The sequence below is a fragment of the Triturus cristatus genome, chromosome 6 (genome assembly GCF_964204655.1).
Source record: "Triturus cristatus chromosome 6, aTriCri1.1, whole genome shotgun sequence".
NCBI lineage: Eukaryota > Metazoa > Chordata > Amphibia > Caudata > Salamandridae > Triturus > Triturus cristatus.
Window position 1 is genome coordinate 198716240 of NC_140589.1, and position 22198 is coordinate 198738437.

General features: G+C 47.9%; 1 protein-coding gene across 2 annotated transcripts in view; it reads right to left on the reverse strand.

Annotated features, from left to right (window-relative positions):
- Positions 1 to 22198, reverse strand: part of LOC146816634 (cytochrome P450 2K1-like) — a 303227-nt gene that overhangs the window by 124963 nt on the left and 156066 nt on the right. For both annotated transcript variants that reach the window (XM_085610516.1, XM_085610515.1), the window contains exons 3-4: positions 17920 to 18069; positions 15423 to 15583 (exon numbers count right to left, since the gene is read on the reverse strand). In XM_085610516.1, the coding sequence (XP_085466642.1) occupies positions 15423 to 15583; positions 17920 to 18069 (311 nt within the window). The remainder of the gene's footprint in view (positions 1 to 15422; positions 15584 to 17919; positions 18070 to 22198) is intronic.

Sequence of the window (22198 nt, forward strand, 5' to 3'; positions counted from 1 at the left end):
AAAACTACAAGAAGCCAAAACACACATGAAGGAGCAAGCTGATAAACATAGACGCCCTGCACCTACTTACCTAGTAGGAGATCAGGGGTGGTTGGCTACAAAAATTCTTAGATTATCAGGACCCCGGAAACTCCAACCTCGTTATATAGGGCCTTTCAAAGTCTCACGCATAATTAATCCTGTAGCCCTCAAACTTGAGTTACCCCATGAATACCAATTACATCCTGTTTTTCACATTTCTTTACTCAAGAAATACGAACAACCTTCCTGTCCTGAACCCCCACCTCCCCCTATTACAGTAGATGGGCAACAAGAGTATGAAGTCAAGAGAATAGTAGATTCTCGGCGAGAACGAGGCAAACTACAATACTTGGTTGATTGGGTGGGATACGCTCCCGAAGATAGAACATGGGAACCTGCTGATCAGGTTCATGCTCCCCTTCTAATAAGAAGGTTTCAAGCCTTGCACCCAGCCAAACCCCGACCTGTGAATAGGCCTTTAGGGGGGAGAACTGTTACACGATTGTCTACCTGTGCATTATCCGTGCTTCCCTTACACACACTACCACTCCCATAATGCAACATTTCTGAAGACAGGGTTGTGTACCGCCCCATGTTACACTAGTACGAGCTCATTGGTCAAGGAGATCGTTTAAACAGAAGCCCCTCCCTGAGTTCTTCGCTTGGCTTCCTAAGCTCTCGTGAACCACGCTGTTCAGCCTGACCTGCCTTTCGTGAAAACTCGTGATTATCTCCCTACCGGATTAATTCCCCCTGGAGAAAACGTCGCTGATTTTGGGTTCGCACTGGCCGAGAAACACGGACATATTACTCGCCAGAGAAACCTGTGCTGTATTTTCGGAGGACTAGAGAACTGCAGGCGCGTACTTTCTCCTACCTTGGACCCCTCCCCCCTGGGACCATAGAGATACACTCAAACGAAGGCGAGTGCTGTTTCTGTATTCCGCGAAACTCCGGAGAGTTCCTTTGCATGGATCTGACACATCCCCGCCTGCAATGTAACCTGCGTTCTTCAACACTGTGCTGAGGATCTGCACTCGCAAAGAACCTGGTACGTTCAACGCGCTGCTCGCGCGTTCATCTGGTTCCTCAGCTCTTTCCCCCTACAATCACGCCCACTACTGCGTCTTTTGTTTAGCGCGGTTATCGAGGCTAACGAAGACGCTCATTGAAGGATTACCAGCAGTTGTTTATTGAGCAGATATTATTTTGGAACTCTGGACTCTCCTGAGAGACTATCAAGGTACACCACTTGCTTTTTCTTTGGTGGTTAGAACCCACGACCGGAGCGAATTGAGCAGTGCTTTTTTACTGACGGCATCAAAAAACTTTATTGCTCCAATCCCTCGTCAGTAACAACTGCTCTGTATAGACTTATACCTGTGACTTCCTTCTACTTGGTAAGCCTTTCGTTCTCTGGATAGAGACTTGCCTCATTTACCTCGTTGGTTGAATTACGAATTAAGATAACGTTTGGAAGAACTCATTCTTGTTTTGATGTGAGTATGAGGAGGTACACAACCATTCTTTTGAGGTAGATGTTATTCACGGTCTTTTTGTACTTCTCTTATGTTTAGACTACACGGCTTTAACTCTCACATTCTCCCCTCTCCCTGTTTGTTATTTTTCTTTCATACAGTGCTGCATATAATTCGCTGGTCCCTTCCTTCTGAAAATCATTAGCCTCACTGGTGGGCTTCCCGGTGGTCCCTTGGTTGTCCCTGCTCTTCCGTGGGGTACTATTCATCTCTCAGAGGATTTTCTCTTCCTGGAGATGGTCTTACCCTAGGGGAGAGTTGGGATTCTGGTCTTCGCTCCCGTGGATGCTGGCATTTGCACTAGTCTGACTCAAGTAAGTCGTGGAGCAAGAGTGACAGCCGGACAATTTGACTTTGGCGCCGTTTTCGACAAAGGGTGCAGAAAGATCGGCAAGGTTAGTACCAGGTCAGTTGCTTCTACTCTCTTCTCGGATTTTGGGGCTCTTCTGAGTAATCTCTCTTCTTAGGTTGTCCGGATCTGCTTTTCTGATGCCAGGAACTCCCCAAAAGTTTGAATTTAGTTGTGTTAGCGGAGTGTAGAGTAGAAGCCAATGGGCTACTGACCCTTGGGGTCACTACACCCCCTATATGACCACTTCATGTGGGCGGTGGCACGCCTACCTGACTTGCTAATTTTGCAGTTGGTGCATGTATTGGTAAATCCAACATTGGCACCAGTGTGGGTTTACCAATATGAGATGTTTGATACCAAATATCTCTTTTTTCACTGAAGATATCATGTAGATGGAGGAACTCGTTTTCATCAGTGGCCAGCACATGTTTTAAAATGGCTTCCCTATTCACTTGCACTAGCAATGATAGGACTGACCAGCACAGGGCATATCTGCTCATGCAAGTATGCCTTCACATGTGATATTCAACACCTTGCCTTAGGGCTGTTAAGCCTGCAGCAGGGGTGACTTATAAATATTACATACAGTGGTAGGGGACATGGCATACCTGGATGAGTGACATGTTGTGTATTCACTTTTGTCTGCACCAAGACATGCAGCCTCCAATGATAGTCTTGCATGTGCTTTGTGAGGGGCCACTTAGGGTGGCACAATTTGTGCTGCAGCACTTAGGGTTCCTCTAGCGCTTGGACGCCTCAGGGCAGCAATTCGCGCTGTTATAAATTCACTTTCATTCATTTCATTCAGGGGCCCTCTTTAGTACCTCAGGCTCTAAGTACCACAGATGTACAGAGGGTGCTAAACGCTCTGCCAGTTAGAGGGACAATTGTACAGTTTTGGTAAAGAAATCTAGCACTGTGGGCCTGGTTAGCAGGAACCCAGTGCATATTCAGTCGAAATCACATCATTTACCGGGCAAAAGGTAGGGGTGACCATGTCAAAAAGGGGCACGTTTCTACAGGACATCTCCCACCCACAGGCTGGCAATGGATATAAGAACGGCACCCTCAGAACCTCTCGTCAGAACACTCCTGGACCTGTGGAAGATTCAGAAACAGCACTAAAGAAGGAAGACTGGACCTGCTTGCCTTGAACCCAGGATCCCCAGAAGTGACTCCAAGAGTCAGTTTGCAATCTCCTTTTTGAGCTACAGGGACACAACCACTTTCATAGGCCTTCCCTGCACCTGCCCAGCTGACCAGCACCAACTGGACATGCCTGGGCTCTGCTGCTGTGTGGAGCTGAAGGAAATCCTGATCCCAGGGGATGCCCCACCAGGTCCTGGACCTTTTGTTGGCAACAGAGTATACTCCACCTGCTTCAAAACAGACCTACAGGTGAAATCCAGACGTTTTGGGTGATTTGCAACCACGAATGGCCTCCTCACATCAACAACAATCGCTGCATCTCACACCAATGCAAACGTCTGTCAGTGACCAGCTCTTTGCGTCAACAGTCACTGCCCATGAGTCCTGCCAACGTAAAGCTCCTGAGGCAACCTGCTCTTCACGCCAATATTACCCTCCTTGCGGCTTGTGCCAATGTGAAACTCCAGCTGAGGCTCCTCGAGTCAACTTGTATTGAAAGAAGGTAAACATTTCACCGGGATAAACCTGGTGACGATCCATCCCGCACTCCATTTCGGTCAGCAAGAACTTGTGACTCCCACGCAACCAGATGTACTTTTTGGCTCTATTTTCACCTGAAACTTTGACAATTAATAACGTTGGTTTTACTTATTGGATGTTTACCTTGTTTGCCTGGGGGGATACCTTGTTTGCCTGGACTTCGCCGTGGGCTGTTCCCTGCACCTGTGGTGTTTTTCTTCTGCCGCAGCTCCTCGCCGGACCCGCTCCGCGGGTCCCGCTTCGCGGTTTGGAGAGAGGCGCCTTGAGCATAGAGGGGCTCTGATCTTGGACACCGGACTCTGGGCTTTGGCAGGCAAGTACAGGGCTGCGAGCGGACCCGCAGGGACTCCAACTCCCAGGAGCCCCTGCGTGAGGTCAACCCACAACACCTGGGTCGCTCTCCCTGACTGCCACGCCCCCGCCCTAGCACTTGAAAGCAGCCCCCTTCCTGATCGACGTGGGATACCTTGTTTGCCTGGACTTCGCCGTGGGCTGTTCCCTGCACCTGTGGTATTTTTCTTCTGCCGCAGCTCCTCGCCGGACCCGCTCCGCGGGTCCCGCTTCGCGGTGTGGAGAGAGGCGCCTTGAGCATAGAGGGGCTCTGATCTTGGACACCGGACTCTGGGCTTTGGCAGGCAAGTACAGGGCTGCGAGCGGACCCGCAGGGACTCCAACTCCCAGGAGCCCCTGCGTGAGGTCAACCCACAACACCTGGGTCGCTCTCCCTGACTGCCACGCCCCCCGCCCCACCTCCTTCTCTTTTATTTTTGCACTGGGATCCCGCTGCGCGGGAGCGCGCGGGAGGGCGCCGGGAGAAGCCCGGGACAAGGGCGGGGCCGTCTGTGGCCGTCGTAGGCCGGGCTGGGCCTACCCTCTTGGTTCTGCCGTTTGCCATCAAGTCCCTAGCACAACAAGCTGATAAATTGCCCCATAGCTATCATCACACTCTAAGATACCATGCCGTCCCCGGTAAAGGAAAGTACCCCCATAAGGCAGGCTGGAACAAAAAATATGACCTTAGAGAATTACTTTCCTCGGGCGGGGGGAGATGGGGACAAGGAGAACACATTAAGCCGGCTCAGAGCTGAGCGGAGACGCTCTATAGATAATTTGAAAGGTAGACCTCTAGGAGACTATCCTCCCACACCTAGCGAAGACTTGACACTAAATGAAGATGTTCCGATCCTGCTTAGGGATGTTACAAAAACGCCCCCAGTGGTACTTATGAGCTCAACCCCAGTGAGTAGCACAAGCCCAAGTAGGGGGACGATTGACTTAATTTCTCAACCGCCCCCAGCATCAAAGTCTAGGAAAGCCAAACCTAAAATAGCTGTAGCACAAGGGGTTTTTGGGCCCCCACCAAACAAACGTAGGAGGAAGTCGAGGGGTGCCCAGGCTAAAAACAAACCAAAGATCCCTCATTCTGATTTTGGGAAGTCAACCAAACCCTCCATATCAACTGTGACAACGGTGGCTGACTTACATTCTAAACCCGCTGCACAGGATGGTGTGGCTCCCGTCCTGACTAAAGAGACGGCTAGCAACATTGTTAATGCCCCCCTCTCTGTTGCTCCGCTGGGTAATTTGGAATTCCTGCTTAGGTCACTTTTGTTACCAATTAGTGAAAGCATCAAAAAAGTGGAAATCAGACTAACCATTCTTGAGGCTACACTAAGCAGTATGAAAAATCCGGCCAATTCTCATGAGAGGGCTCCTAAACCTATTGCCACCCCAACAGCTCCAAAAAGTGTTATGCATCTTGCTCCCTCACAGGTTGCAACTGCGGCCGCCCCACCACAAACCCAGAGGAATAACCCTGCCCCAAATAAGCCACCTAACCCCATAGGACCTATACCCCCTGCAAATGCTGTTCCCCCGGTACAGCCCCCAGATAGTGTTGCACCGACTCCACTAATGAAGCTTCCCCCCAGGCCACGTAGACCCAATTTACCACCAGAGGCGAATGACTTTACAGTAGTCATGGCGGGCGTCCCACCACTAGAGGCAGGTGAAGCCGAGGATTTCTGTGCTCTGAAAAGTAGGGTGATTAAGTGGCTAAATTTGAATAGACCCTTACCCGTACACTTAAGCAATGAGATCATAATGGTCAGAAGGGTGCCTTGGATAGGGAGAACACGCAAATCCATCATAGGGGATTGCATATTGGTGAGCTTCAGGGATGCTGGAACAGTTGTTCACATATGCCAGGGAAAGAATAGATCACAGGTAACAACAATTCAAACACTTCATGTGTCTTTCTTCTTTCCCCCCACCCCAGCCCCTGTACACGTGACCCGTTCATATGACAACTGGGAAAGGGTGGGTCGAAGGGGTGTTCATCACGAGTTCAATCCCAGGCCATTATTTAGCCGCCCAGAGCTACCCTTCCATACATTCAATCGGTTCCACTGCCTGGATGGTCTTGAGGGGGTAGATTGACAAAGAGATAATGGTATATGGGGTATAGGGGGTAGAGGGGTTCCAAATGCTGAGTGGGAGAAGCACAGCCCCGAGGCAAAACAAAAGTCATCAAGTTGCGCCCGGAGTTATGTGCTGGATGAACCCAGGGTTGTAGATATTGCATGTATAGGTGACGCACAGGGACCGGAATTGGGAAAACAAGTGCGAGAATCACCTGGTGGGTCACAGGGAGGAGGGGTCCAGGGGGGTGAGGCACTAAAAATCATCTCATGGAATATAGCTGGCCTGGCTGGGAAATTTAATAACAAAGAGTGGCTTGACTATATCAGAAAATTCCATGTAATTTGTCTGCAGGAGACCTGGGCCCAGGAGAATAATTTCCACCTGCAAGGGTATAAGTGTTTTTTTGTTCCTGCTCAAAAATCAAGATCAGGGAGAGCCATGGGAGGTTTAGCTATTTATATAGATCTGAGCCTTCCGGGAAGTTACACTTGCCTTGATTGGAATTCCCACAGGATTCAGGCAGTCAGGTTCACTGGGAAAGGTCTTAGATTTGTTGCAGTAAACCTTTATAACAACGAGATAGCGGGATCTAACATCTCTCTTGTTACTGAATTAGATAATAGGTTGGGCCAGGTCATAACAGGCCAAAAAAATGGGCAGCCACATGGGTTGGTGGTTATGGGAGATTATAATTGCCACTTGTGCCCGGTACTGGTCCAAATAAGCACAGATTGGTCCCGATGCCCTATGGAGAAGGGACCGCATTTCTCTCATACGCCGTTGGGCTCAGCTTTCAGAATGTTACGGTTTAAATATGACCTTGAACACACCATTAATATGGTAGGGATGCAGGAGGATGGCACACTCCCCCCCACATTTAAGGGTAGAGGATGCTCTTCCTTCATAGATTACATTCTGGTCTCAAGGTCCTTAATTAATAAGACATCTAGTGTAGGGATCGAATGGAGTGGCTTTAGTGACCATAACCCTCTTGTTTTGGAGCTGCAGTATATGGTGGGTCTAAGTATTAGAGTTCAACGCACCTTCACTGAGAGAGCAACAGACCAAGGCAGGAGACTAAAATGGGCTAAAATAGACGGGGAAAAGTTCTACAAGGGCCTGGTGGACGCAGGCATACTTGCTATTAATGATTGTTTGGACACAGAAGTCCGCGGACCGAGGATAATGGAAGCCTTCGACCAGATCGCTAATCTGATCGATGGTTTGCTAAAGACTAGTGTCCCATTTAAGAACCACGGGAACCCCCGATGGTTCGACAAAGACTGCTCTAAAGCTTTGAGGGAGCTGAAAAGCTGCCTTAAAACTAAACCAAGGGTCCCCCACAAAGTTAAGGTGTGCAGAGAAATTTATAAAAAGGAAATTAAGAGGAGGAAACTTGCCTTGCAGGCGGAAGCATGGGCAGATTTACGAGAAGCGGGGGAAAGAAAGGACCTAGCAGGCTTTTGGAAAATAATTAATAACCCAACTTTCCAGGAAAAAGATACCCCGGATATAGGGGCCAATATTCTCCCAGAGCAGTGGGTCAACCACTATAGGGGCCTGTACAATCATGAGCCTGGTTCTATTGTAGACCTACCGGCCATTCCAACTGAGGCTCCACTGGTAGAATTCTCCATTAAGGAGATCATTGCAGGGATTGAGGGCCTGACCAAAAATAAAGCTCCGGGGCCTGATGGAATCCCCCCTGATCTGTTTTTGAGTAACATCGAACTCTGGGCTCCCCTAATGACAAGGGTTATTAATACTGCTATCATCTGTGGCCTGCCCCCGTCTTGGTCCACGGCAGTAATTGTGCCGATTTTCAAAAAGGGCAACAGGGATGACCCAAAGTGCTACCGCCCGATCTCCCTGATTGATGTGTCAGCAAAACTTTTGGGGAGGGCAATTCTTAATAGACTGTCCGAGTGGACCGAGGAAAAAAACATCTTCTCGGACACTCAATACGGATTTAGGGCAGGGAGGTCCACTAGTGACCAGTGCCTGAACCTTTATTTGCTGACTGCCAAGTATACCATGGCTAGTGATGAATCCATTTACATGGGTTTCATGGATCTGGCAGCAGCATTCGATCACGTCAATAGGGAAAAATTGTGGGGCATGATGCTTAGTATGGGGATAGAGAGTGGTCTAATTAATATATTGAGGGAACTGCACAGTGACACCACCGCCAAAGTCCGCTTTAATAGGGAGGGGGGGCTGACTAGTTCTTTTCCCTGTAAGAGTGGAGTCCGACAAGGCTGCATTCTTGCTCCTTTTTTGTTTTCCCTTTATATTAATAATTTGGAGCAGTTTCTGTTGGGTCTGAAGGCAGATTGCCCAAGGGTTGGGTCGCGTCATATTCCTGTTCTGCTTTATGCAGATGACGCGGTACTGATCGCACGGACACCAAGGAGCCTACAAATCCTGATTGATGGTTTTGTTGGGTTCATGAGTGCCTTGGACCTTTCTGTAAATCTGAGTAAATCCTATGTGCTCCTGGCGGGGAAAAAAACCACCTCTAAATTTACATACAAAATAGGGAGCCACATTGTGGAAGAGGTCAAAACGTTTCCATACCTTGGTGTAACATTCGATGGTGCCCTGCGGTTTGATACCCTGGTGGAGGAACGTTGTGGTAAAATGATTGCATCTAACGGGGCAATTGCTAGCTATGGCAGGAGGCTAGGAAGATGGTCCCCGGAACAGGTGATAAATCTGTACAGCTCAGTATCATGCTCCAAGGTAATTTACGGGGCAGAAGTATGGGGCTTTGTCAATACCACTAGTATCCAACGTGAAGAAAATAAATATCTGAAATCACTCATGAGGGTACCACAAAGTACTGCTGGTTTGATTGCCCATAGGGAGCTAGGGAGACCATATATAGAAGATTTGATAAAATTGAGGCCTATTATCGCTTGGTTAAAAATCTGGTATAATCCTGATGCGACACTTAGTAGAGAAATCTTATTGGACTGCCTAAAAAGGGACAAGTGTATGCGCATCCCCTGGCTCCTTTATGTGAAGAATACCCTGGAGGAGCTATGTTTTGGGAACCTCTTTACTCATCCTGTAACTATTGTAGCCCAGAATAAACTGCATGTAGGGAGAATTTTTCTAGAGCGGAAAAACCTACGCAGAGATGAGGCTGAAGGGTGTAAAAAGACAGTGAGGGCCCATCACCTAGTGAAGAGCGTGGAAGGTATGGAGCCATACTTGTTCCTCATGTACAATGCACAGGATAGGTTCCTGATGTGCCGTTTCAGATTGAACCTTCTCCCATTTATGTTGGCATCACCAGCGGGGTTTGCTACATCAATAGAACAGAAGGGGCCCTGCGGCTGCGACAACAGGTCTCCGCAAGACTCCCTTCATTTTGTTCTACTCTGCCCCTTTTACTCAATGCCCAGACGCAGATACCTTGTAAATATTTTGAAAAATGCTAATTTGGTCCACGCTAGGGAGGCACTTGTATTCTTACAGAAAGCTGAGGAACCCCAAACACTGTGTAGTATTATGAACTTTATCAAGGTAGCACTTCGTTTAAGGCTTACTAGAGGAGAAGACTGAAATGTTTTTACTTTAACTTTTAAGTGTTAAATATGGCTATATTGTTGTATTTATGTTTTGTTAATTCACTGTACAAAGAACCCTGAAATGTTTAATGACTTTTTAACATGTAAATATGAGTGTGCTTTTATGGTGTTTTTTAATCACCGAATAAAGATTCTTTGACTTGACTTGACTATTGGATGTTTATTGTTTTGGTGTTATGTAATTTATTAAAATTACCTCTATTTTTCGAAATTGGCTTGGGATCCTTCTTGTGGCTTCACTTTATCACTGTCCGAGTGTTGCATAAATACTTTACACATTGCCTCTATGCTAAGCCTGAGTGCAAGTGTGCACAGCAACCAGAGGGTTAAGCACAGATTTTTGTCACCCTGAAAAGGATGATGTTTAATATGTGTGTGGCCTCAACCCTTTCAACTTTTAACCCACTTTTTACACAATGTTGTTTCATATATTATATTATAGAAACACTAAGCTTGGTTCTTATATTAGATTGTTCTGTATACTGGTAACAAACTAATCTTTTCCTATTTCTTAGCTTTGTAAAAAGAATTGGTGTCCAATATTACTAACTAGAGGTGTGGGTTAATCTTGAATAATATGTGAGTCCAAATTCCAAAATTGATTATTGTGCGAACATTAAATACAAGGTAGATTGAATATCGTGTTAGGTTGTAGTGTTTTTATCTTTCTGTAATTCTTGAATGTCTTCAAACACGGTTGACTTTGTTCAAGAATTTGAAAGTTGTGACTAGTACAGGCCTACGACTTCTTCAAGGCAAAATCTTGATAAAGAAAAGATTCCAATGTTTGATGTGACACGGGTATTATCATTAGTCCAGCACAAGAAAATTGAAATGATTTTGTTCTCCTGAAGCTGGGAAATTGATAGTTGCTTTGGTCTTAAAAGGGGATATGGTGTCTGCAAGACCACAAGAATGCCTCTGTGTGTTGTGTAAAAAGCAGTGTTGTTATTAAGGGCGGGGGTAAGCTCCGCTCCACCGGCAGTTTACGGAGTTTTTTCAACTCCGTGCTTAGAGTGCGGAGTTCAGCAAAAACACTCTGTGAACCGCCATAGTAGTGTTTGATGCCCACGAGCGTCAAGTGTTATATTCTGGGCAGTAGAATATGTACACTTTCAAGATGCCTGCTAATTAATCTTAACTTATAGTCCTTAAACAATTTTCATGGCTCATCCTGCCCCTTTACATTCTCCCAGGCCCTTCTGTGTGGAGGGAGGCTGCGATGTCACTGCGAGAGCTCTGCCCCTGATGTAGAACTGGATGCTTTCCTTTGAACCGGCAGCTGTGGCGGCACACCTAAGCGATGGCACAGGTGGCCGGGAGAACCCATTGCCAGCCATACATTGGTAAGACGAGTGACCTGGGTGCACCGCTGGAGCTACAGACCAGGTGCAGAGAGGAGGTGACCCACCACTCCCAGTGCCAGCAGCAGTACCTGGGACATGATGGGCAGTGCCGCAGAGTGACAGCAGCCCGCAACACCCTCCCACTGCACAGGATGTGGCTGTAATTGAACTGGAGCAGCTTTGAACTCAGAGTAACACCGGTAAGCACAGCAGCCTCCGCTGACTGGATGCACTGCTTGCTTGTATGTCGGGGTGGGGTGTTTAGGCTGATAGCACTGAAAGTGTTTTAATTTCATGTGCGATGTTTCATGTCTCCTTTGCAGGTACACACAGAGAGCTGGAGTGGTGAGAAGGGTGGTGATCCTTGTTGTCTGTGACACCTAAGCGAACTTGGCAATTTACATCAGGTTGCCTTACTTGCCTACTACGCCTGCCATGGAACTCCGCGGCATTAGGCGGAGTTTTTTGGTCACTACGTGGAATTCCGCGGAGTGGAACTCCATGAGCCGCGCCCGGGCTAGTTGTTATGAGAGCCAAGGGTAAAATCAGAGCTGGTTCCTTCCAGTGGATCCTCGTTGCAGCTACTTGTGCACTTACAGACTGTGACTGATTTCTGATGTTTTAAATCTCCCCCAAGGGGCTTGTTGTAAGATAGGGTGTTGTGACTGTGAAGTAATCATAAAGAGAAGGGTACACGCTTTCTTTTGAATAATTCTTTTTCTTTTGTTTCATAATAATGATTTTGTACTGTGCAAAGAAATGTAATGAATTAATATTTTTTCAAGTTTCTCCAGTACTTGCTTTGCTTTGTCTACAACATAGGACTTCAAACTGTGTGGTCTATGGCTGCGTTCCGGAGAGGAGGATGGGGGGCCTCAGTAAGCGTGACTTTGTTTATATGTTAAGTTTCCAGGTTGTCTTTATTTACAGGAAGCATTTGAAGTGCAGCCCTTGGTTACACCTCTTACTTTCAGTCTCCAGCAGAGGCACCTCAAGGTCCTCATCAACAATTCAGGGACTATTGGTGCTAAAAGTATGAAAAGTAGGCAACTGTGATCCTGAGCATTGGGGGGAGGGGTTAAAGTTATGGCTAAAAACAGCAAAATATTCTATAAGTCTTTTGTTTTTTCAAATTCAGGCAACTACATATTAAAAATGCATGCAGCATAAATGAAAAATAGATACAAATGAAACGAATTAGTAGAAAATGCCCTTTTGTAGGTTATGGAACATCAGTTGGTTAATGTGATCACTGCAGATATCTGTTTCTGAGACTAGAGATTCACATAATTGAATCCTGGTTGGCACAGTGTGGAACAGTGACTGTTGTATTTATAGTGCTATGAGCAGAGTTATTGGAATTATGCTTCACGGAAGGACCAAATTATGCGGCAAGGTTGACTAAATTATGCAGCAAGACAAGCAAACTTTTTTTTTTAATCGGCCTTCCCTACTATTATTGCAGCAGGTGCAGCAGCACAGGGACAATGGTGTGAAGGTGCACTACACCCTAATTATGGGGATGCGAGCCATTTTCCTTGTTAGCATTGGGGGCCAAGTCACTCTTGCTGTGAACAGGTCCCAAACAATGAGGGGGGGGGATGTAGGGCTTTTTCCATTTGTTATTGTTTGTTAAAACAACAAGTGGCAGACTGCCAGCTTTGGGCCTCAGGTCTAGAGTGATGATCCAGTGGAGTGGGCTAGGGAATACATATAATTGGCACTATGGATGCTGTGGAACTGTGGCCAAAGGGTTTGAGGTCGCAACTGAACCCCAATTTTGGCTGTTTTTCTATGCTTCCTAGCACGTTTGCTGTGCCTTTGTAGATGTGGGCCTCAGACCAATGGTCCAGAAGAGGGGAAAATTGAAGCTGAGGAGACATCTTAGCTTAGGCCTCAGAGAGATGGCAGAGTGGTGGATGGGGCAAGAAAGAAGTCTATGTTTATTAAGCTGCAAAGGAGACTTCATGCTCTACAAGGTTTATCTCCCATTAGTGAAGCTGGTTCAGTAGCACTGGGCCCACTGCATAATAACTATGACAGATTACTTTACAAAAGATGCATGGGGGATCATTATCCATGCTAGCATTAGAGCTGAGGGCCTCTTGCAACAAAGAGACAGGCAACAAGTGGGAGCTATTTTTGTTTCTGAAAGGGACGAAGGGTGTTTTTCAAGACTGGAGTGATGGCCATAGATGGAGGGATGGAGTGAATGAAGCAGAGAAGATAGCCTGCTACTCAGAGGCACACTCATCTTCAGTGCAGCAAGTGCAGTTACATTGAGGAAAAGGAGTGGGAGAGGCTCATATCACCCAAAATATGGGGATTCATTTTTTTGGTTAATTTCTGTTTTAGTTTGGTGTATTTGCTCTCTTATAAATCTCACAGTTAATGTGGATTATGAACTAGAAAAAAAACACCACTGAAAGAATCAAATAAACCCTGTCACCTGCGTCCCCAAGTCTTGCCATAAAGTTTTGGAGGGGGCCCTAGTGGTCTACACCCTGACATGGCCTTAGTTCCCTCTGGTAGTCCTACAACACTGTTGCTTTACCTTGCCTAGCTGTCATCATCTTCTCCTATATTTTCTATAAAGCTATTTTGTTCTGTGAGGTCTTGTATTTGTTGGTTTAGCTCTGTGGTTTGAGGCTTCAGTGTCATTTGTGATTTTTCAGCTTCTTTCACTCTTTCTGCAAGCTTCTTTAAATCCCAGGTCAACAAATGGAGACCATTTTGGTTTCTAAGGATTCTCTTGTTCTCTATATTGCTTCCAATAGTGTGTAAACCTTGTCTGTTTTAGTAGGGGCATCAGACTGCTGTGTCTGTTGAGTTGCTTGAGCTTCCGTGTCTAAGTGGGAGTTCTTCAAGTTTTGGTGTTTATGTGCAAGAAGAAAGGTCTGTTTTGCTTTCCTTGGGATAACCAATTTGCTGGCTCAATTGATTTGAGTGTATTTTTGGGAAGTCTTGTCTTCTTTTCAATTACGCTGCTTAGTTCATCTGAGTAAAAAGGTCACATATTCTCAGACACTTCTACCCATTGCTCGCTTTCTACCTCCCATTAAATTCTGAGCAATCCCGACCACTGCAGCACAAGCAGTCGACCGTGTTGCTTCCGTTATTTCCTTCAGGGACCGAGCAGCAGATATCTGATGAGTTAGGCTTCTATTGCGTTGATTATGCATCATTGGCAATGTGCAGCAAATGCCCCCACCCGTCCTTTTTCCGAGTCATCAATCTTGATCACCCAATGTTGTTCCAATGGACCGAAATCCAGTTTTCACTAGGCAACTTTCCCTCACGGGATGAGGCCCGGGTGTGAGGAACTGCAGAGTTAATGTCATATTGTATTTCAGAAAAAAGCAAACGTTTTTTCTAGCAGATTCTGGGTAAATAAAATGACTCTTATTTTTCACTTTAAACATCTTAGTACTAGTGTCTGGTGTAAAACAACAAATGCAGTGTGTGGAGTAGGATTGATCTCATAATAGACTACAACCAGAACTATCAATACAGCCAAGGGCCTGATTACGATGCCGGACGGACCTGACTCCATCTGACATTGTTCACGTACTGGGACCGACAGACCTCCTGCCGTCAGTCCCAACCCAGCAATTAGGATGCGACCAAACACTGTTCGGTTACACTCCTATGCTTTACAAAAGGGAGCATGCATTCCAAACAGAATGCATGCTCTCAGTGTAAAGTGAAGAGGAGCAGTTCATCCCTGCAGCCCGTGGCACAATAGGTGCCCCCTCGGCCACCATCCGGAGGCCTTGCACCCATGAGGGCCCTGCTGTGAGCCCCCAAAGTCTACTTCCAACAGCCTTTCTGTATCGGTAAGGCTGGCACAGAAAGGCTGTCAGAATCTGAGATTGTAATCCCTCGGGTGGAAAAAGCTCCCCTTGGGATTACTGGAGGCTTTCTGAATGGCAGACGGGCTCGGAAGCCATTCAGAAATCCAGTTTGTATTAATTTCTGATCGACTCCATCCAAATGGGTCAGTCTGAAATGAATGCAAACTTCTGATTACGATGCCATAGGAATGGGTCCGACCGAGGGTCAGAGCCATTTCCTACGGCATCGTAATCGGCCCCCAATTTGGAGAAGACTTACTGAAACCATCAGGTGGGATGGGGTACCCAAAAACAACTGACTAGTTTAATTAGTGTGGAAAAGGCTGCTTTAATTAAACAGGTGCACAAATCATTTAAACAACCTTGGCTCTTTGCCTTACATACTAAAACACTTTGGCCTCTCTATACATGTTTCATAAATATCCACAAAGCCCCTCCCACCTCCCCTAAATCCAGTCTTCCCACAAAAACCCCAAGCAAAGTCCAATCACCATTCTTAGCAGTCAAACCTCTGCATCCTAGCCTCGGGCATACAGCACATTCATAAACTCCTCCTCCCCCCAATCTTCAACTGGGTCTCAGCATGACCAACAAAGACTTACTGAAACCATAGGTGCTGCCAGAAGTCTCAAGTTTTCATTGATCAAGCTCAGGAGCCGCAGGAATGTTGGGTTGTTGTGCTCGTATCGGTGGCCAAGCACAATAGCCACGATGATATTGGCAACGGATGCATTCATGATCATCATGTTATCAAATGGGTGGCCTGGAAAGGAAAACAAAAACTTAGTTGAATATTCTTCACTTCTTCTCCCTGAAAATTCACGGTCAGACTGGGACAGACAATAGGCCCAGGCACCAAAATGAAAGTGGATCCTCTTAGCGAATTTTGTAAATCCAGAAGTGGTCCACATTTGCAAATACGGAAGTTTGCATCTTGTGAAGAGATGTTCTATAGGTGTTTTGCAAGATATGTGAGGTTGAATGCATTTGTGTTTGCAGCAGGCAATGTTTGTGGTAATAGCAGGGAAATCAAGAGTAACAAGCATTGGCAAATCCAATAGGTTTTGCCTAGTCGAGATCTTTTAGCTTTGTCAATCTTTTTACAGGTTTTGCACATCAGCCCTGGTTGGTGTGCAACATGGCTTAAACTAACGTGCTCTGCTGTGCAACATGTGTAAAATATAAACAAAAAGAAAAAATTCAAATAAAAGAAAGCAACACAAATGTAAAGGAAAATGGGGCAACTCTGAAGAGTCCCAAGGCGCATCATCAAAATAAACGCAAAGAATAAAGTGTCCAGACTTTGTCAATATTCACATTGAGACATCATTTTCCCCCCTTTTAGAGTGAGACCAGCACAGGCTACCGTGGAAACTAACAGTCACGATTACCAGGTAATAAATCATTTTTACTTTCAATAGAACCCACCTAGGTGGCATTGAGTTAAGGAATGCACAGTAGGCACTGATTACTGCTACTGAGTAAATATTTTACAATTCAGATGTGGAAATTATGTACAAAAGAAAAAGGTATTCAACTCTGATTGGAGTAGTACTAGGAGAGTAAATGATGAGGTCCTTGAAAATATACTTTGATAATAAACATATAAAAATAAAAGCACTGATTGGATGATATCAATTCAAAAGTTGGAAAAGGAAATAAATGTGAGGAGAGTGAGATTTTAGAGATACCAAAGGTGGTGGTTTTAGCAAGAAAACTGTACTGTGCATCGGATACAGATAAGCCATCACATTAAACTCTGCAGTCAGATATCTGAAAATTGGTGCACTTGCTGCAGAGATCTATATGGAACCTATTGGTCACAGATCCAAATTCCCGAAAGGCATTTCAACATTGTATTTTTGCGAACTCAATTAAAGAGAGCACAATTTCATGGGTAAATGAGGTATTTCATAGCTAGACTATATTTCTATATGTCAGGGATAAAGCCAGTCATATGTTGTGTGCATTTTGCAGCCAGCAGGCATCACTCTGCATCCTACAATCAGTAAGCTGACACTCTAATTGTTCCAGATTGCAAAATGAGATGGTGGTGCATGACAGCTGATTAAAAGGCTTGTATATATCTATCTTGGCAGTTTGTAGTAGGCTTCATGAGCAACTACTTGGCTAAGGGTGTAGACACCATGTTGATTTTGAAGTCTGAGACAAACTACATAAGCACCTAAGAGTAATTAACCCTGAAAGTGTCATATGGTTTCCAGTCAATAGCCGATTGTGGGACATGTCTTGACTTATTCAACACTATGGGGCTCATTACGATGTCAGGCGGAAAGCGTCCGCCCGACATTCGGAAGCTTTCGGTTTACAGTCTGACAGCCCAAGTACGATGTTCGTGGTTGGGAACATAAACTGGCCGGTAATTCCGACTCCTTCAGACAGACTCGTGGAGTATTCCTGTCGGTTGGAACCACATCCTGGCCCCCTATGGACCGTGTTTCTGCCGCCGGGATTACGATGTCAGTTTCCAACAGCCTTTCCGCACCGGCCTTTCCAACACGGAAAGGCTGACAGAAAGTGACTTTGGGGGCCCCTGGCCGGGCCCCCTAGCTCCCGTGGGCTTCGGTTGGTGGCCGAGGGGGTACCTATGGAACCCCCTGTAAAACCCTGCACTGTGTGGCTGGCACCATGGGGTGCTTGCGACAGGGTGCACAATTTTACACACACACCCCATTTCCCTGTAGGAGCCTGTGTTATGACCGGTTCTTGGGCGTAACACAAGCTCCCATAGGAAACAATGAGAATTCAAACAAACTGTGTTCGGTCGCATCATAATCCGGCGGTCAGAAACGCAGACTGCGTGCCGGTCAGTCCCGAGTCCGAAACGGTGTCAGTCGGAGGTAATTCCAACCACATCGTAATCGGCCCCTATGTGTATTGAACTTTCTGCTGGCTGCACCACTTATAAACTTCTATAAACAACTCACCAAAAAATTTGGGAATGTTCACAAATATTACAGAAGCGTGCAGCTGGCTTGAAAGTGGGTTGAACTAATTTGAACAGGATAACACTCAATTGTTTTATTGTAACCCTGATTATTTTAAAGAAGTTGTAATCAAATCGATATGATATTTTACCTTTGTATGATTCAAAATGCTGGATCAAATAATTGCATTCTTCCATAATTGTGTCTTCTATTGTTGACTTGCCCATGCCAAAGTCCCGTAAAGTTGTTATTGTAAATCTTCTCATCACCTTCCAGTTCTCCCCGTGAGAAAATATTATTCCTATATGGAATTAAGATGACAGCAACCTTTCAACGTTGAGCTTTCATACAACATAATTTATTAATGCAATTAAATGAAAATGAGTTGCACAAAGTGAGCATATCTGTTAGAAATGGGATTTCTGGTTGGCTAAGGCTTGCGCCAAAGTCAGGCAGAAACCACCACTCTAGTCAGGGCTGGGGAGTTACACGCCAAAGATAACCCCTGCTCACCCCCTTGGTAGCTTGGCACGAGCAGTCAGGCTTATCTCTGAGGCGATGTGTAAAGCGTTTGCGCGCGCACCCAGCAACAACACCCAAGGCCCACCACAAAGGAAACTCCACACAAGGTATTCTATAAAAATAGCCTTTGTATTATACACAACACATTAGATAAAAACACACACTCTACAATGTGCCAACAGGCACGGGCAGAATTTACAAGGGATTATATATACAGGGGACAGGGCCACATGGACCACTGTCAGGAATTAGCACTTTGTAGAAATAGCACTTAGAACGTAGGAATAATATTTTAGAACATAGCACATACAATCACTGTAGCACTAAAAATAGAACATATAGCACACAACCAGTAACTACTGGCGCAATAATGACCTCAGCGTCATCACACTAGCATCAGGTAAGTACCACCTACGCAACCCTAACCACCTTTAGGAAAATATTGCGCAGGGAATCAGGACCTCACTAGCACCACCTGTGTTAGGGAGAAAACAACCACCTAAGTATCACAATACCTGTAGGGGTCTAAGCACATAAACACATGATGCATAACATTCAGAGGTGTAAAGCAAAGCACATGACGCATAAACACATTCAGGGGTGCAGGAAAGGAACAATGGCGCAAAAACTCACATTAGCCACTATCTGTGGCAGTCCCTAGGCCAACTGGCCTTGTCGGGGCAAGGACGCCCTATGTCCCAGCAAAGTCAGGGGAAGACGGCGCATGCAGTCAGGGCAAAAGCGTAAACCAAAACGCAGAGGCCACAACCTAAACGTTGCAGCTGCCCACTAAGTGCTGGGCAGCTGGGAAAAGGAGCAGGGGCACCACTGTGCCTTGAACACGAGTTTGTCCGCCCTTGGAGCCTTCTAGGCTCTGGACAACTATCTGCCCCGTCGTTGGAGTCCCTCTGGACTCGAAATGGACAAAAGAAATGCCCCCTAGACGTTTTAGAGTACAGCGTGCTTTTAACAACCGATGCGGTGTATTTTGGGGCCCTTCTAGACTCTTCAGTCAAGGTGCCTCATTGGAGCCTTGTGGCTCGGGACCCCGTTGGGGCGGCCCGCTGCCTTCCGGGGCCGCCCGACACTCGCACTGCACCGGTGCCTTGATTTGGGGGCGACCCACACCAGAGGGGTGGCTCCGGCACGTCCCGTGTGCGTGGAGCCGGTCTTGTCAGGTGGGGGCTGCTTGGGAGAGAGGCACCGGAGTGAGGCTTCGAGGAGGCTTCCACCCCCCAGCCGGCTTCACTTACCGGCTCTTCCTGGGCCTCTGGTCTACTTCGGTTGAGCTGACGAAGCTCCGGTCCGTCACGCTTCTCCGCTTCTCCGGGCCGGCCCAGTGCGGGGTGGGCTCCCGCCTGGGTCTCGAGGGGGAATTACACCAGCCGCACGTCGTCGTCGGAAGGAGGCGGGGTAGGCTCCCGCCCTCCTACTTCCGGTTATCCCGGAGTCCCGCCCACGTCACCACACGGCGTTGCCTGACTTCCTGGGCTTCCCCCGGGGCCGCGGCGGTGATTCTCTCTACGGCGGAAATGAGGGGTGGGCTCCCTCAATTAAAACGTGATATACGGCGGGGTGAGCACCCGCCGTAAGATAAACAAATTAGCGGGGTGGGCACCCGCCAATACGCACGGCAATGTCCCTGGCAGGGTGGGCACCTGCCAGTGGACGTAGGAATCGGCAAGGACGGGGCACACGCCGGGTGGGCACCGGCTTTTCGAAATAGCGCGCTCCAAGCGCTAAGGAAAACAAGGGAGAGCGCTCCCAGCGCTCACGGCCAGTTCAGCGCTTCCAGGCGCTTAGAGATCCAAATAAAGCGCTCCCAGCGCGTTAAGGGTGCCAGTAGCACAAAGTCCAGTAGTGTTCTCCCCTGCATGCAGCAGGGCAGGGGTGGGGGGCAAGGCTGGACCCAGAGCCAGCTCACTGGGCCTCCAGGCAGGGAGGTAGTCCAGGTGGCGGTCCTCTGGTCCAGCAGCAGCAGCAGCCCCCCTCAGGCAGGATCCTGGCAAAGAACAATTTCTGTGGGGACACAGCCCCATTTTTATACAGTCAAACCCTTTGTTCTGGGTTCAGGGTGAGGGGGAAAACCAGTCGCAGCTGGTTGGGGAGCACCCTTGATGTGCTCAGCCCCTCACTCTATTCACTGGCAGGGCTAGGGTCGTCAGTCGCACCACAGGGGGCGGGGCCAGCATTGTGTGTGGAAAACCCTGTCCTATTCAGGACCCAGGTGTACTCCTCCCACCCATCTAGCTGCTGATCTCCCCATTCACCACTGGGTGACTCATCCTGACTCTGGGGAATCCCTAGCCCGTCACATGACACGACCAGCCAATCACGCGACAGACACACTGCACACAGAAGTGCCCACTTCTAGAAGTGGCACTTCCACACTAGGTACATGCACGCCGCACACATCATCGCGCAGCATTCACTCCCACGAGTCCGCACATACCAAACTCGGGCCTGCACACCCCACGCATCAGGAACTACTAGGGACACATACACTCCCCATGCATTCCTATGGGAGGGCAGGCCTATCTCACCACATGCACTCAGAGCACGCACGCACTTTACCCTGGGACACAGGGAAAGTGCGCAGAGACCAAACAATTACCACACCAAGTCATCAGTAAAAAGCAAAAAAAAAGTTCAGGGGTGAACCTGCCAGAAGGGCCAAGTCCAACACAACCCCCTTTCAGCCAAAACGCAGGGCAGACCAATCACCACCGTGATGGACTTCCCTGCTTGGGGCGATAGAACACGGACGCGGGCCCGCAACTGCAGGGACACCCTCCGGTTCTACGCCACGGTGAACCTATGGAATTCTTTCTAACACCACTGTCTGGACCAACTGGGCTACCCCACTGGTACTCCCAAGCTGTCCGCGGCCAAGACCAGGCCCTAGGCCACCCAGGTGCCACCGGTCCTTGCCTAACCACAGAGTGGGGGGTAGTAACCCCTGGCACATAGCGGCCATTCTCCACTCTTCCTCTCTGAAAGACAGGACTAGACTGCCACTGGTTCTCCAGCCTAGGGTCTACACCCTCAGGCGGACCAGGAGTCTCAGGGAAAGCTCTCCTCCCCCTACCTCTTCTCCTAGGGTTCCTCCTCCTCTGGCGAGGGGTACACCTAGAACGCCATTCCAACCCAGGGTTTAACCCCTCAGGTTGTACCGGGGGCAGAGGTGGGCTCTCCCACCCTCTGCACCCCCTTCCAGAACCCTGCTCCCTACCAACTGGGGCGGTACCTCTGGAAGAAGAACTGGTCGGGACGCTGATTACAGACGTCCCACCCTTCAGGTCAGGCTGATCCTGAACCTGGCCTCCCAACCTCCGGCCTAGAACCTTTGGTGGAATAATTGCCTGGCACGCCAGGACTTCTGGGGATTTCCACTCCATCCCCCTGAGGCTATTAAAGGACACATATGTCGAGCGACTGTCTGTCTGGCGCTGATCTCCCGTCCCCTGTCCACCTGACAATGCGCGGAGATCCCCCAGAACAGAAGTGGTGCCACCCTGGTCACTACACGGGATCCTAGCCCAACTGGGTAGTCCCTGACCCACAGGCTCTTCCACTGGGAAACTCATCCCCCAATCACTCCTCACACTGGACTCCTGTACCCTCCCTACCGGAGCGGTACTGCCAGACTCTAGAACCACAGGAGCCCTGGTTACAGGTGCTCCAGGTCCTCTACACACCAGGAGATCTTCCTCAAATGGGCTAACAGGACAGCCTAGGTCCCCAACTTGGTGTTCCCTCATGGAACCATCCAAGTCCTGAGGCAGGGTTTCGTACGTCCGGGGACCCTCGGTCACCCTCTCACTCCTGCTCCACTGAGCCAGGCAGTGAGCCCCTACACCCTCCTCGCTATCCTGGGACCTAGCTGGGCTACACTGAGCCTCTTCCAC